Raw genomic sequence first — 15,816 nt, 5'->3', positions numbered from 1 at the left:
ATATATATATATATATATATATATATATATATATATATATATATATATATATATACATATATATATAATATAAATAATATATATGCATACATATATGAACATACCTATATATATATGTATTATATACATGCATATATGGGTACAGGACGTCAAAAAAACGTGAACAAAATGGAAGAACCAGAACATAAAAAACAAACATGGAAAACGAAGCTTTTTTCGATCAACGAAAGAAACAAATAAAGAAACGAGACAGGCAACAAAAAGAACAGTTCCTTCATCAGTTGTCCCCTGTTTTATCTACTCCGCGTTTCGAACGTTGGGACAAGACGCTACTTCGTTAAAACAGTCGTTCCTGCAAGGCAAATTAAATCAAATTTGAGATTTGCGGAGGGTTAAAGTGGTAACAAAAACAGGGCCACGCATCCATTTCCAAGTAAGTTATATATATATATATATATATATATATATATATATATATATATATATATATATATATATATATATATATATATATATATATGTGTGTATGTATGTATATATATATAGGCATAGGTGTAGCTGTGTGGTATGTAGCTTGCTTACGAACCGCATGATTCCGGGTTCAGTCCCACATTGGGTAAGGGTCTTCTACTATAGCCTCGGGCCGACCAAAGCCGTGTGTGTGTGTGTGTGTGTGTGTGTGTGTGTGTGTGTGTGTGTGTGTGTGTGTGTGTGTGTGTGTATGTGTGTGTGTGTGTGAGTGTGTATGTGTGTGTGTGTGTGTGTATATATATATTGATAGAAAGGAAAAACAAAAGAAAGAAAGAGAGGAATTTATCTGTAAAAATATCTGCAAATTGAAATCACAAAAATGTGGAAGCTTAGTACTACGATAATACCAGTGGTATTTGGTGGGTTGGGAATGGTAAAGAAGGGAGCCGAGAAATATATTAAGCAACTTCCTGGTAACTCCAGTCTCCGTGAACCGCAAAAGATAACCTTGATGCGTACAGTCCATATACTACGGAAAGCACTCTCCCTCTAAAATGGAGTAAATGTTGTGATCATTTTAGCATGCATGGCAAAACAAAAGTGCCCTTGCTACTCTTGGCCTCCGGAGAAAGCCCGGCACTAAGGCAGCTGAAATAAAGTTATAATGAAAGGAAACCATAAAATAATAATAATAATAATAATAATAATAATAATAATAATAATAATAATAATAATAATAATAATAATAATAAAATACCTACTCCAGAAGCAAGGGAAACTAATACAAATAGCCACAAAACACGAGCAAAACAAAAAACTGTTTTCAGTATTTAAGGAAGCTGACAAATACAAACAAGAAATCAATCTACCTAACAAATACGAAGAAGAAGAAGAAGAAACAACAAAAGCTATAAAACAAATGAAATCCAAACTAAAACTAGAACAGCAACGGACCATGATAAAACGATGGCAAGAAAAGCCCCTACATGGTAAATACTGGGCTAAACTAAATGCGAAAGAAATAGACAGAGAAAAATCCCAGCAATGGCTGAGAAGCTCAGGACTCAAAGCAGAGACTGAAGGATTTTTAATTGCTGCACAAGACCAAAGCCTCCCCACCAGAAATTACCAAAAACACATAATGAAAAGAAATATAACAAGTAACTGTAGAATATGTGGAGATCGACAAGAAACAATAAATCATATTATCTCTGGCTGCCCAGTCCTGGCTAAGAAGGAATATATTCACAGACACGACAGAGCTGGGACCTATATACACTGGAAGCTATGCCAACATTATGGAATAGCAACAGAAAAAAGATGGTATAAACACACGCCAGAAAAGGTCACAGAAAACGAGAAAGCAACCATACTCTGGGATATGCCAATACACACAGATAGAGAAATTAAGGCAAATAGACCAGATATAGTTGTCAAAGATCATGAAGGAAAAAAATGCCTTCTAATTGATGTTTCAATACCAGCAGATGACAACGTTTCTCTAAAAGAAATGGAAAAACTTTCAAAATACAAAGACCTGGAAATAGAGATAACTCGAATGTGGAATCTAAAAACAGAAACAATTCCTATCATAGTAGGTGCCTTAGGTATAATAAAAAAATATTCAGACAAATACATAACAAAAACACCAGGACTTACAAATATATATAACATACAGAAAATTGCACTACTGGGTACTGCACACATTCTACGCAAAACACTTTCAATACAGTAAACATAAGAGCACCACAGCAAACCACAGCACATACCCAAGGCGCACAGAGCTGCGCTCGGTAGTGAAGTGAAAGCACGTTATAAAAATAAAACTACTGAATAATAATAATAATAATAATATCATGTTGGGACCTATATACACTGGAAGCTTTGCCAGCACTATGGAATAACAACAGAAAAAAGATGGTATAGGCACGCGCCAGAAAAAGGTCACAGAAAATTAGAAAACAACAATACTCTGAGATATGCCAATACAGACAGATAGAGAAATTAAGACCAATAGGTCGGATTTAGTTGTCAGAAATCACCAAGCAAAAGATGCTTTCTAATTGATGTATCAATACCAACAGATGAGAATGTTTCTCTACAAGAAACGGAGAAACTTTCAAAATACAAAGACCTAGAAATAGAGGTAACTCAATTGGGGAGTCGAAAAATAGAAACGATTCCTATCATAGTAGGCGCATTAGGTATGATAAGAAAAATCACTAGGACTAACAAATATATATAACATACAGAAAATAGCACTACTGGGGACCACACGTATATATATATATATATATATATATATATATATATATATATATATATATATATATATAAATATATATATATATATATATGTATATATATATAATATATGCGTATATATGTGTGTATATATATATATATATGTGTGTGTGTGTGTGTGTGTGTGTGTGTGTTTGTGTGTGTATCTATCTATCTATATATATATATATATATATATATATATAGTTATGCAAAATTAATTCGGTTGTTTCACATTCATAACATTGCTGTCAGCTTTTTTAATGAGAGATACTGGTGTGCCTATATGGTCAGATTAATTAACTTTTAATTGTACCAGGATATATAACGTATTAAAATTATATTTGCGTGTGTAACGTATTGAGTCTAGCATGAAAAGCCTAGCGAAACGTCAACTAATACTGCTGGTGGTATGTATACGCTTATAACATTAATGTTTTTCTTGTTGTTTAGCTCCGTAATCGAAGCTGATCCAACAAATCTATTATCAAAAACAATTCACAAAACAGTGATCATGTTGTCTCTCTTTTTCCTTCAGGAGTTGTATTTCCTGAACTATCTTTTCTAACATAACTTAATATACTGTTCTCTCTCTCTCTCTCTCTCTCTCTCTCTCTCTCTCTCTCTATCTCTCTCTCTCTCTCTCTCTCTCTCTCTCTCTCTCTCTCTCTCTCTCCTCGTCAATTTTAGCACATGTTTTGTTGTTGTTGTTGTTTGGTGGTGTTGTATATATATATATATATATGATTTCGAGCTTCGTGTAATGAAAACCCTTACACTCATCAAATGAGCGTGCCATGTATTTTAGCTTAAAAGATTCAAAAGAATCAAATATTGCTGCTGTGGAAGAGTTCCACGTAGAGTATTTCGGGAAAGTAAATAAAAAAAAGGAAAATCTTACCTATAAGAAAGATAAACTATGCAGGAATTGTAACTCATAATTCAAGCACGAGGAGTTATTTCCCTTGCATGAGTTTGGCTATCCAGTTGGAAGACAGAAAATTATTGTTATAAGGGTAAGAATACAAAGTTAGAGACGGAGAAATGTGGAAAGAGGTGTTGGAAGGAAGGAAGGAAGGAGTAGCACTAGGGAAGACAAGAATATTAAATGGTTGTATGGCTCTTGGAAGGTCATCTCTGAGAAATGGAGAGGAAGGTGGGATTTACTCAAGAACTGTTCTTTCCTGCCGTTCCGACGCCGAACAAAGGCAATTATTTCGATCAGTGGTTCTCCACTAAAATACCATTAGTAAAAATTCTTTGCCGCTACCTCTTTTTTAATGACAAGACAAATTATAGCTTTACCTACAGTTATCTACCTACTTTTCAAACATCGCAGGCTTTCCCGTCGAGGACCACAGACTTTGAAGTAAAGATTCTATCTGGGTTTGAGAGGAAAATGCCCGTCCACAGGAGCCAGCCACACCACTTCTTTTGCCATATAGACAGGCAAGAGAAAAATTAACTGCCCTTCTTTGTCAAAGAAAGGTGGTGCGTCGTTTCCCACTATTGACTTGGTTGACAGCGAGATTCGCCCTACATGAAACAAGTGTTCGACTTAAACCCACAAGTCAGCAATGCCCAGGCACTGCACAAACGCATACAGAATAGTTTCGTCTCTCGACGTGCATCTAGGCCAGGCCCGTTTACGTGGCACTTCTCTGTTTGTAGAGTTTATCTCGAAATGGCAATGCCCTACAGGGTCCCGCATTGGAAAGTCCTCTGGAACGAACAAGCCAGTGATCCTCATTGGAGCCCAGAGTCTTGCCCAGAGTGTCGTTGCTCTTGTTCGCCTCTATAGAACGCCAAAGTGAAACTTCCACCAAGCACACTGTCCGACTGACAGAGAGCTGTGAGCTGCCTGATGGCTCTCTGGGTACCAGGCGCTCTGTCTCGGTCTACGCTTGATCCAGAACTGTAGCAGAGTCAGAGACGAGATGCAAAAAAAAAGCGAGTCTGACAAACAGACTCGCTTCATCTTCTCACAATGAAGGAAACCCTGGAGAGGTCGCAGCCATTACGCACGCCAGCTCATCATCAGCCACATCCTGCACAGTTCTGCGCTCAGTGGGTATTGACAAAAAATAGAGTACCTGCATGTGCAACGTGTCCCTTCTACAGAAAGCGAAGGAGTTAGCGCTCCACTCTGGTCAGACGAGAACTGGAGCAAGGTATGACGGTCAAGTGATAATGCAGGACGGAGTTGATATATGCGTTCGCCACCTGTGCTGTCTTTTCGTGGATAAATTTCTCTCGATCCGTTCGTTGATGAAAGTGCCTCTTCTCTTTGTCACCCCGAGCAATTTAACCGGTCCGTTTGTCCAGAGTTCAACGACGCTATTGGATAATATGGAACTGCCTCTTCAGGTGCGAGCTGCAGATCCGCTGACCTTTACTGGGTGATTTCTGCTCCTGTCACCGTCTTGTATTTCCGTAGGGATGTATAATAATGTACAAAAAGCACCAATCCAGACCACCACAGACAAACATATGAATGAGAAGGAAGGCGAAACAAATCTAAAACCTAGAAACAGTGAAGGGGAACCTAATGATTATGATACTATAAAAATGAGAACAATCAAGGAACTGAATACCACAGATCTCAGAATGGACCACCGATTATACTTCCCAAAAATCAAAATTGACAATAAAACAACATCAACTCCTGAATGAAAGAAAGTATGGTTACAGCGTGTGTGGAAAAACAGTTAACCATCTACTTTATATGGATGGCTTGAAACTCTTCTCAAAAAACGATCAACAATCGCAAGCACTCTTACACACAGTAGAACAATTTAGTGATGATATCAAAATGAAATTTGTGCTTCACAAATGCGTTAAGGCTACATTTACCAAAACTAGCTAAAAACATGCATCATCACCCTAGATGGACACACCGAAATAATAATTTAAAAAATGAGAATTTCAGGGTAGTTATAAGTATCTAGGAGTATGTGGAAGAGATTAAATGCTCTCTAGTTGAATTCAGAAAATATTGAAGCCATTCATTCAAGACCAGTGCCAGTTATCAGATATGGAACTGGAATTGTGAATTGGACAAAAAGTGAAATGTAGTAACTTGACAGGAAAGCGAGAAGCCGAGGTCGACTTTGCCTTTCATCCTTTCGGGGTCGATAAATTAAGTACCAGTTACGCATTGGGGTCGATGTAATAGATTTAATACCTTTGTCTGTCCTTGTTTGTCCCCTCTATGTTTAGCCCCTTGTGGGCAATATAGAAATAAGAATCAACTGGAACACGTCGTAGTAACCGACGGAGTGACAGTTATGCATAGATACAAACAAATATGCAAAAAAGCTTTCACACGCGTGCGAGCGCGCAGCCATTTATAAATTGCTTAGATAACATTCATCATTATATAAATTATGTAATTATACACTTAGACGGATATTATTTGACTGGTTTTGAGTTTGCCTTTAATCTTTTTGTCCTCAGCTATATTCTGGGAATCGGTTAAAATTTTCCACAGGCTCTACGTACATATAAACATAATGCACGCTGCCCTGTCTTCATCACTCCATGCTGTACAAATCAACTGTGCAGGTACTGTGCTTTATTCGTTCACATTATCTTTTCCGTATCTTATTTTTTATTCATCATTTCTGAAAATCGTAGCAAGTCCCTGTATGTTTTTGTCATATTTTTCTCCCTCTCCTTCTCAATCTCCCTCTCTCTCTCTTTCTCTCTCTCTCTCTCTCTCTCTCTTTCTCTCACTCTCTCTCTCTCTCTCTCTCTCTCTCTCTCTCTCTCTCACTCACTTTCTAGTTATCTCTATCCATATCTATATCTATCTCTCATATGCAAAGTTCATATGATCGCTATAAAAATTTCAGTGCATTCACCCATATCGTGTATTGCTTTAATTTATCCCACACATACATACATACATACATACATACATACATACATACATACATACATACATACAAATCTGCACGTATAGATACATACATACAAAAATAGCTTGTTGATGTTGAAATCCCAATGAAGGAATCTTGAATCTAGGTTAGAAACCGGCTCTTTCTCTATTGGCAAGAAATCTTGAAATAAAACTGAATAAGACATACATACATACACACATACATACACACATACATACATACATACATACATACATACATACATACATACATACATACATACATACATTAGGCTTTTTCTACCCAGTGTTCCTTAAGTCAATATTTAGACACTATTATTTATAACTTTATCTACTTCGACTTCAAATGTAAAGAACGAATTATTTCACATTATCTTGAAATTTCTAAATTTTAAGGACGTCAACAACATGCAGTTCTTGCTGGTAAGAACAAAGTTTCGAAAATGGATACAGAAGCTCCAAATATTACTTTGGTTCAATAGCAGAACGTCTATCATGTTTTGCAATACGTGTAGGTTCGAGACTCAACGGTAGCCTGCCACATCTTCCTCCCAAACGGTATTTTTAACCTAATATCTATATGTTGTTATTTGCAGCTTCATCTACTTCGGATTCAAACGAACATACACATCATACACGCGCATACTTATATGGTTCATTTACTACCACTTCTCAATATATGATTGATGTCGAACACTTAACAAATCCTGCGCGTATATATACACTTGAATAATTTGTATCCTATTTATTGTTAATTGTAGATGAACGCTTAACAGTTAACAATTTCACTATACATCCACAAATATTCGTCCATAAATATCATGTGTAATTAATATTTGATAAACGTATTTCTTGTTTTGTACAAATCTTTGTTGACTTAACTTTCGATGTAAAGCATAATATTTCAGAGTTTCTGGAAAATACAATATTTACAAACCAGCGTTTTTTTCGTTCCAGGAATTACGAGGAATACCATTGCAAACCAGTACACTGTCTTCAAAGTTTCAAACAATATTTAGAAAATGGAGCAAAACAATAGTGACAACATTTGTGCTAGTATTTTAGAAGAACTAAATACTAAAATGGTGGAGGTTTATTTTCCAGTCATAATGTATCTCGGAATTTCAATGGCACTTGGAACAATTGGAAATTGCTTTGTATCATACATATATTATTATAAATTTGATGAGACAGCCACGCATATATTCACTGTAGCACTCTCTGTGTGTGATTTTCTAACTTGCGTAATATGTATACCTATGGACTTTGTAGTCCTACATTTTTCCTACACTTTCGACAGTGATATTGCATGCCGTGTTATACGTTATGTGGTAGCTATAGCAATAATCAATTCAGCTTTGATTGTGTTCGTTATAGCAGTCGATAGATACATTCTTATATGCCGACCTCTTAAGCAAAATATTTCCATTAGAAACTCAAAAAAAATTCTAGCATTTTTAACAATTTGCGCATTAGTTCTTTGTATGCCAGCAATTTTTGTACACAGCAAACAAAACAAAATGGTGGAACAATGTGGAAATATTGGAGAAATGTGTTCACTTTCTCCCTATATAAATGGCACAATGTATCCTTTAGTTTATTATACCATCGGATTGACAACTTCCTCTTGTGTATTTATAATTTTTGTGGTTATATACTTACTAATTGGAATACGCATTTGGAACATTTACAAAGCGAAGAAAAATAAAAGAAAGCAGTTTCGTGAAGCTGTCACAACTTGTACCATTTCCAAATCTGAAATTCTTTTTAGCAATACTAGTTCTTCAGAGAAGCGATCTACCTCTTTTGCGCGTCTTAAAAAACGATCAATGCCACCAGCTCGGTCTAGTTTAATATTTCTCCTCATCACTTTGATCTGGATGATCAGTTATATGCCACATTTCGGCGGAGTATTCTGGCGGTTGTTTGTTAAAGATTTTGAAGACGTTTCAAGTGATAAAAATCTAGTGATTAACAAGTTTTTACTCTATTCTTTTTATCTCAGCCCTGCTCTTCACCCATACATCTATGGACTTTTCAGTCGGCAGTTTCGTAATGAATTGCTGGTCTTATTTCGCAAAATTTTCCAACCATGTAAAGAACAAAATATCGAAACTCGTTGAATTCACCACTATATAACCATTCACAAGTGAAACATGTCACCTAAAATGAACACGGCAAGTTCATCCCACTTTAAAATATATAGAAACTAAGAAGGTTTTTTTTTTTTTCTTCTATCACTTGAACATACACGATTCGGCACATAAAAAAATTTTACTTAAACATTTAAGAGTTATTATAAAAGAAATAAAACGTTCAGAATGTGTCACTACACTGAACTAATGAACGGCTACCTGGTGAGTACTGCGTGTCTGCATATACATGTGTGTGTGCGTGTGTGTGTATGTGCGTGTGCTTGTGTGTGTATGCGTGTGTATGTGTGTGTGTGCACGTCTGTGTGAATTTGTGCATAGAACGTTGAATTAAACAATAAACTTTGTTGCTCTCATGAACGGCGATGAAGCCACTTAATAGATGGTATCTTTAGCCAATTGACCTGCAAGAATTAGTAGCCGAATAGATTTCAGACTGCACCGTAGCATATTTAAAGAACAAAGTACACATTGTGAATGAAGTTCGCGATTTAATCAGACAAGGAAATGAAATAGTAATGAGATTCTCATAACGAAAGGGTAGCTACACATGTTCAGTCTACATTGCTTCCAACTATACACATTTGAGAAAAGAAGCAAGGAGGTACCTTCACACACATACACACACACACACACACACACACACACACACAAACAGTACACGGATTTGTGCGCGCGCATCACATCTCATAAGGCATCCTTACTCACCTGGTGTCCTTAATTGCCAAATCTGCTACCGTGTGAAAATGAACATATTCCGCCATGTCTGCGCTACCTGCAGAAATATCCGTTATAAGAACGTTGCTACGTTGCTGAAACATCACTCCTTGCAACACGCCGATTAACCGAAGCTAACATTCTGTCTACCCTATCGTGTAAGTTGTTTAATGAAGCAATAGATGCTGCTAAGATAATTAAAACAAAGACGTGACTTCACTTGACGCGATAAACGCTCTCAAACAAGAAGCCATTTTCAGTTTCTATTAAATTCTTTTATACTGACCCTGAACGTTTGATGACAAGGACGTGTTCATCTCATCCTCAACGAAAGATTATATAATGTGCATTAAATTATATATGATGTCTATTAAATATATACAACTCCAAACATTATTGCTGAGAGTTATTTTTCTTTGTTTGTTCACCCACGGGAGGCGGAGGGGGGAGGGGGGTGGGATGAGGAGGGGGGGAGGGGGAGGGGAGGGGAGGGGAGGGGGAGGGGTGAGGATGAGGGGAGGGGGAGGGGAGGAGGAGGGGAGGAGGAGGGGAGGAGGAGGGGAGGAGGAGGGGAGGAGGAGGGGAGGAGGAGGGGAGGAGGAGGGGAGGAGGAGGGGAGGAGGGGAGGAGGGGAGGAGGAGGGGAGGAGGGGAGGAGGAGGGGAGGAGGAGGGGAGGAGGAGGGGAGGAGGAGGGGAGGAGGAGGGGAGGAGGGGAGGAGGGAGGAGAAGGGGAGGAGGGGGGAGGAGGGGGGGAGGGGAAGGGAGGGGAGGGGATGGCAGGTGGACCAGGAGGAGGAGGACGACGACGACAATAATAATGATGATGATGATGATATTAACCAGTTGAGTATGTCCCTTAATGGGACATCATTAGTTCTGATAAGGAAGGGACAACTGGGACCAGCGATTTTAGTGATTTAAGTGACGAAGATCAAGAAGATTTTAAATGAGCTGCAGGAAGTAATGAATAAAGGGGTAAGAAAAAGATTGCCACTTTAAAGGGTACCAACAGAAGGAAGCTGCTAGATACGACTAGGGAAGTAGATTCTGTTATCAGTAGGATATATACTAAAAATGTAGGTGATACTTATTGGTCCATGCAGGAGAAAAGATCAAAAAAGAACAAATGTAGAAAACTAGACGACAAAATAAAGGGAAAACTTTAAGACAAGCTCTGAGTAGAATAGAAGCCTAAAAACTGAACACGTTGAGAAAAGATACTTCGGCAAAGAGAAAGGATTTGGGACAGTCATAGAAGAGTTGAAACAGCATAACATAGCAGTAAGAGGAAAGTCGATATCAAGAGAAGAATTTTCCAAGGAGACTCATTTTCTTCCTTAATATTAGTATTATGATTGATACCTCTTAGTTTAGTATTAAGGAAGGCAAAAGCAGGGTATCAGTTCAGAAATAGTAAGAGAAAAATTAACGATTTGCTTTACATGGATGATCTGAAGCTTTTTAGTAAGAATGAAAAAGAGATAGATTCCTTAATACCGACTGTAAAACTCTTCAGCAAAGATATAGGCATGGAGTTTGGCATAGACAAGTGTGCAATATTTGCCATGAAAAGGGAACAGGTAGTCAACAGCGAAGACATCCAATTACGAGATGGCCAGACATTAAAATCACCGAGAGAAGGAGAGAGTTATAAGTATCCAGGAGTATTAGAATCTGATAGAGTACTAACTATAGAAATGAAAACGAAAATTGAGAAGGAGTACATCAGAAGGGTAAGGAAGTTAATGAAATCAATGCTAAATTATCCGAATATAGTGAAGGCTTTAAATACTTAGACACTCAGCAGCTTTTGTAGATTGGACAAAAACTAGATTAGCAAAGCTAGACATAAGAACTGGGAATGAATTCAATGCGAATGGAGGATCCACCCAACACAGGAGTAGCAAGATTATACTTGGCTAGAAAGGCAGTGGAAGAGGGATAATATCAATAGAAGACTGTGTGGAGTTAGCTAGAGTATATATAGACTCCTGCGTATGTAATAACAAAGAAAGTTTATTAAGAGCTGCTAGAACCACACCAAAACATAGGGAAAACAAAAAACGAACGAAGTTAAAAGCCAGAAGAATGAACAAAAGACTGGCAGGAGAAGGTTTTGCATGGTAGGTTCCTAAAAATAATTGCAGCAAATAGTAGTAGTGAGACGTGGTTATGGTTGCAGAAAGAACGGCTGAAAAGGGAGACAGAAAGTTCGTTACTTGCAGCACAAGATCAAGCATCAAGGACTATTTGGATAAAAATCCAAGACCGACAAAAATCAAGTGAATTCCCAATGCAGGTTATGCAAATCAAAAGAGAAAAGTGTTACTCATATAGTATGTGAATGTATTATGCTGGCACAGAAAGAATATAGGAAACGGCATGTCAACCTAGGGCCAACATTCAGTCTGACAGAGTAACAGAAAGCCTAATTTAGTAGTAGTAGACAGTACCAAATGATTGACTTTACAGTTCGAAATTATGAAGAGATAAATATGAGAGGTATAGAAAAATAACAAAGTTCCAAGCTGGAGGGTATATCAGCCAAAACGTTGTGTTAACAACTAATATCCGTCAAATGTAAATAATGAACATAATTTCACATCTCTTAAATATAGAACTGTAAAATCTTTGTTGACTTAACTCTCGATGTAAAGCATAATATTTCAGAGAGTCTGTTGAAATAAACTGTTTACAAACAACTTTTCTTTGTCTTTCCAGGAATTACGAGGACTACAATCGCAGATCATAATACTAGCCTCAAAGTTTCAAACAATATTTAGAAAATGGAGCAAAACAACAGTGTCAACATTTGTGCTAGTATTTTAGAAGAACTAAATACTAAAATGGTGGAGGTTTATTTTCCAGTCATAATGTATCTCGGAATTTCAATGGCACTTGGAACAATTGGAAATTGCTTTGTATCATACATATATTGTTATAAATTTGATGAGACAGCCACGCATGTGTTCATTGTAGCACTCTCTGTGTGTGATTTTCTAACTTGCACAATATGTATACCTATGGACATTGTGGTTCTACATTTTTCCTACACTTTTCACAGTGATATTGCATGCCGTGTGATACGTTATGTGGTAACTGTAGCAATAGTCAATTCAGCTTTCATTGTGTTTGTTATAGCAGTCGATAGATACATTCTCATATGTCGACCCCTTAAGCAAAATATTTCCGTTAAGAATTCAAAATTAATTTTAATATTTTTAACAATCTTCACGTTTATTCTTTCTGCACCAGCATTTTTTCAATACGGCAAACAAAACAAAATGGTGGAACAATGTGGAAATATTGGAGAAGTATGTGCACCTTCTCCTTATATAAATGGCACTAGGTATTCTTTAGGCTATAATATTACTGGATTAGCCATTTGCTCTTGTTTATTTATAATTATTTTGATTATATACTTATTAATTGGAATACGCATTTGGAAAATTTACAAAGCGAAGAAAAATAAAGCAAATCAGTTTCGTGAAGCCTTCCCAACTCGTACCATTTCCAAACCTGAAGGTCAGTTTACAGATAGTAGTTCTTCAGAGAAGCGATCGACCTCTTTTGCGCGTCTTAGAAAACAATCAATGCCACCAGCTCGGTTTAGTTTAATATTCTTTGTCATCACCTTAATCTGGATTATCAATTACATACCACATTTCATTGGAGAATTCTGGAGGTTGTTTGTTAAAGATTTTGAAGACGTCGCAAGTGATAAAGAACGAGTAATTTACAAGTTATTAGCTTATTCTTTTTATCTTAGCTCTGCTCTTAACCCGTATATTTACGGAGTTTTCAATCGGCATTTTCGTAATGAATTACTTTCTTTATTTCGCAACATTTTCCAGCTATGTAAAAAACAAAATGTCGAAACTCATTGAATTCGTCACTTTATAGCTTTTCGCAAATGAATCATAAAATGAACAAGGCAAGTTCTTCCCAGATTAAAATATTCACCATGTAGAATAATTTTACTTAAACATTTAAGCGTTATATTAAAAGAAATAAAACGATCAGAGTATGTAACTACACTGAACTAATTAAATGGTGTTTGGTGAGTACCGTGTGTCTGAATATACATATATATAATTTATTTGTGGAGTAACATTGTTATCAATGGTGTCTTCTCAAAAGCAATTTTTCAAGCTCTGCCTTTTAGGATGTTGGTAATCGCGTCCATTTTTTATGGAACTATATGTGCTTACACGAGCTTATACGAGGCTTCAAAATTAGTAGATACACCCATTAGGGCATCATCTCATTTAATGATGTCTTTCTATCTTATTTCCCTTGAGTTGGCCTTGCTATGTTGGGGTAATACGCTTTCAATATTGATTAAATGCATTATACAAGAATAATCACACGTTCCGAGATATAAAAAGACAAAAATATAGAAACATCTACAATCGAATGCAACATGTAACACACACCGCATTTTGTAGATATATGTACTTGTGTGTCTTATAATTTATTATGCTTTCACAGGTAGTAAGCATGTATTAGTCCATGAAATACATTTTGGAAATAATCTGATATCTTGTATATGTGCAATGCATAAGTTACGCATAAGTATGCAACTTAGAAATCCAACATGAGTTCCTGAGAGTATATTCCCCCTATTTATATGGTCCATATCCGCACTTTTCCAGTTATATCTTAAACCCGCCTAAGTTAAATAGGTGGAATAGAGGTCAAGAAGTCATACTTGGAATTTCGTAATTTAAGTTGAAATGCTTCTTTCTTGATATACAATTGTTCGCTGGTGCAGATATGATCCTTAGTTTCTCAGCGGTACAAGGATGGCATCTGCGGCCATGTCCCTAATATTTACTGGCATTAGTTGATTTATTCTTTATTTGTTTATCCGCTTTCTCAACTTTTTCAGCATGACGTATTTTTAGTATTTTAAAGTATTTTATACATTTTTAGACGTCTTCTAATGGGATGTTCCTATACGTGTCTTTTTTTCGCATATATGTATATTTTTACCTTTTCTGTGTCTGTATGTCTTGTATGTTTTATATTTTGATTTATATATTATGAAAGCCATGGTAATATTTATTTATATATGATGTATGTTGGAGGTTTGATACCGTATATAAAGTCGATAACTCACTTTAATGTTCATTCTATGACCAATGTTTAATTATCATTGCCTCATTTATTTGAGCACTTCTATATATATATATATATATATATATATATATATATATATATAGGGAGAGAGAGAGAGAGAGAGATACACATATATATACATATATACATATATACACACACATATATATATATATATATATATATATATATACATACATATATATATAATATAAATAATATATATGCATACATATATGAACATACCTATATATATATGTATTATATACATGCATATATGGGTACAGGACGTCAAAAAAACGTGAACAAAATGGAAGAACCAGAACATAAAAAACAAACATGGAAAACGAAGCTTTTTTCGATCAACGAAAGAAACAAATAAAGAAACGAGACAGGCAACAAAAAGAACAGTTCCTTCATCAGTTGTCCCCTGTTTTATCTACTCCGCGTTTCGAACGTTGGGACAAGACGCTACTTCGTTAAAACAGTCGTTCCTGCAAGGCAAATTAAATCAAATTTGAGATTTGCGGAGGGTTAAAGTGGTAACAAAAACAGGGCCACGCATCCATTTCCAAGTAAGTTATATATATATATATATATATATATATATATATATATATATATATATATATATATATATATATATATATATGTATGTATGTATATATATATATATAGGCATAGGTGTGGCTGTGTGGTATGTAGCTTGCTTACGAACCGCATGATTCCGGGTTCAGTCCCACATTGGGTAAGGGTCTTCTACTATAGCCTCGGGCCGACCAAAGCCGTGTGTGTGTGTGTGTGTGTGTGTGTGTGTGTGTGTGTGTGTGTGTGTGTGTGTGTATGTGTGTGTGTGTGTGAGTGTGTATGTGTGTGTGTGTGTGTGTATATATATATTGATAGAAAGGAAAAACAAAAGAAAGAAAGAGAGGAATTTATCTGTAAAAATATCTGCAAATTGAAATCACAAAAATGTGGAAGCTTAGTACTACGATAATACCAGTGGTATTTGGTGGGTTGGGAATGGTAAAGAAGGGAGCCGAGAAATATATTAAGCAACTTCCTGGTAACTCCAGTCTCCGTGAACCGCAAAAGATAACCTTGATGCGTACAGTCCATATACTACGGAAAGCACTCTCCGTCTAAAATGGAGTAAATGTTGTGATCAT

The 15,816-nt window shown here is 36.2% G+C and overlaps 2 protein-coding genes across 3 annotated transcripts; both read left to right on the top strand.

Annotated features, from left to right (window-relative positions):
* Positions 1-3,027: 3,027 nt before the first annotated feature.
* LOC149132003 (cholecystokinin receptor type A-like) lies at positions 3,028-8,923 on the top strand. Of its 2 annotated transcripts, XM_089365806.1 has the most exons (3): positions 3,028-3,164; positions 6,211-6,318; positions 7,613-8,923. In XM_089365806.1, the coding sequence occupies exon 3, from the start codon at positions 7,678-7,680 to the stop codon at positions 8,776-8,778; it is 1,101 nt and encodes a 366-aa protein (XP_089221932.1). In that variant the 5' UTR covers positions 3,028-3,164; positions 6,211-6,318; positions 7,613-7,677; the 3' UTR covers positions 8,779-8,923. The 2 variants fall into 2 exon arrangements, with proteins under 2 accessions (XP_089221932.1, XP_089221933.1); XM_089365807.1 differs by lacking the exon at positions 6,211-6,318 and having other exon boundaries at positions 3,036-3,164.
* Positions 8,924-10,310: 1,387 nt separating this feature from the next.
* On the top strand, positions 10,311-14,664 carry LOC149132002 (mesotocin receptor-like). The gene has a single exon (XM_089365805.1). The coding sequence runs from the start codon at positions 12,313-12,315 to the stop codon at positions 13,411-13,413; it is 1,101 nt and encodes a 366-aa protein (XP_089221931.1). The 5' UTR covers positions 10,311-12,312; the 3' UTR covers positions 13,414-14,664.
* Positions 14,665-15,816: the final 1,152 nt, after the last annotated feature.

The sequence above is a fragment of the Octopus bimaculoides genome, chromosome 18 (assembly GCF_046866305.1).
Source record: "Octopus bimaculoides isolate indiv1 chromosome 18, ASM4686630v1, whole genome shotgun sequence".
In the NCBI taxonomy this organism is placed as follows: domain Eukaryota; kingdom Metazoa; phylum Mollusca; class Cephalopoda; order Octopoda; family Octopodidae; genus Octopus; species Octopus bimaculoides.
This window is presented reverse-complemented; position numbering and strand designations above follow the sequence as displayed.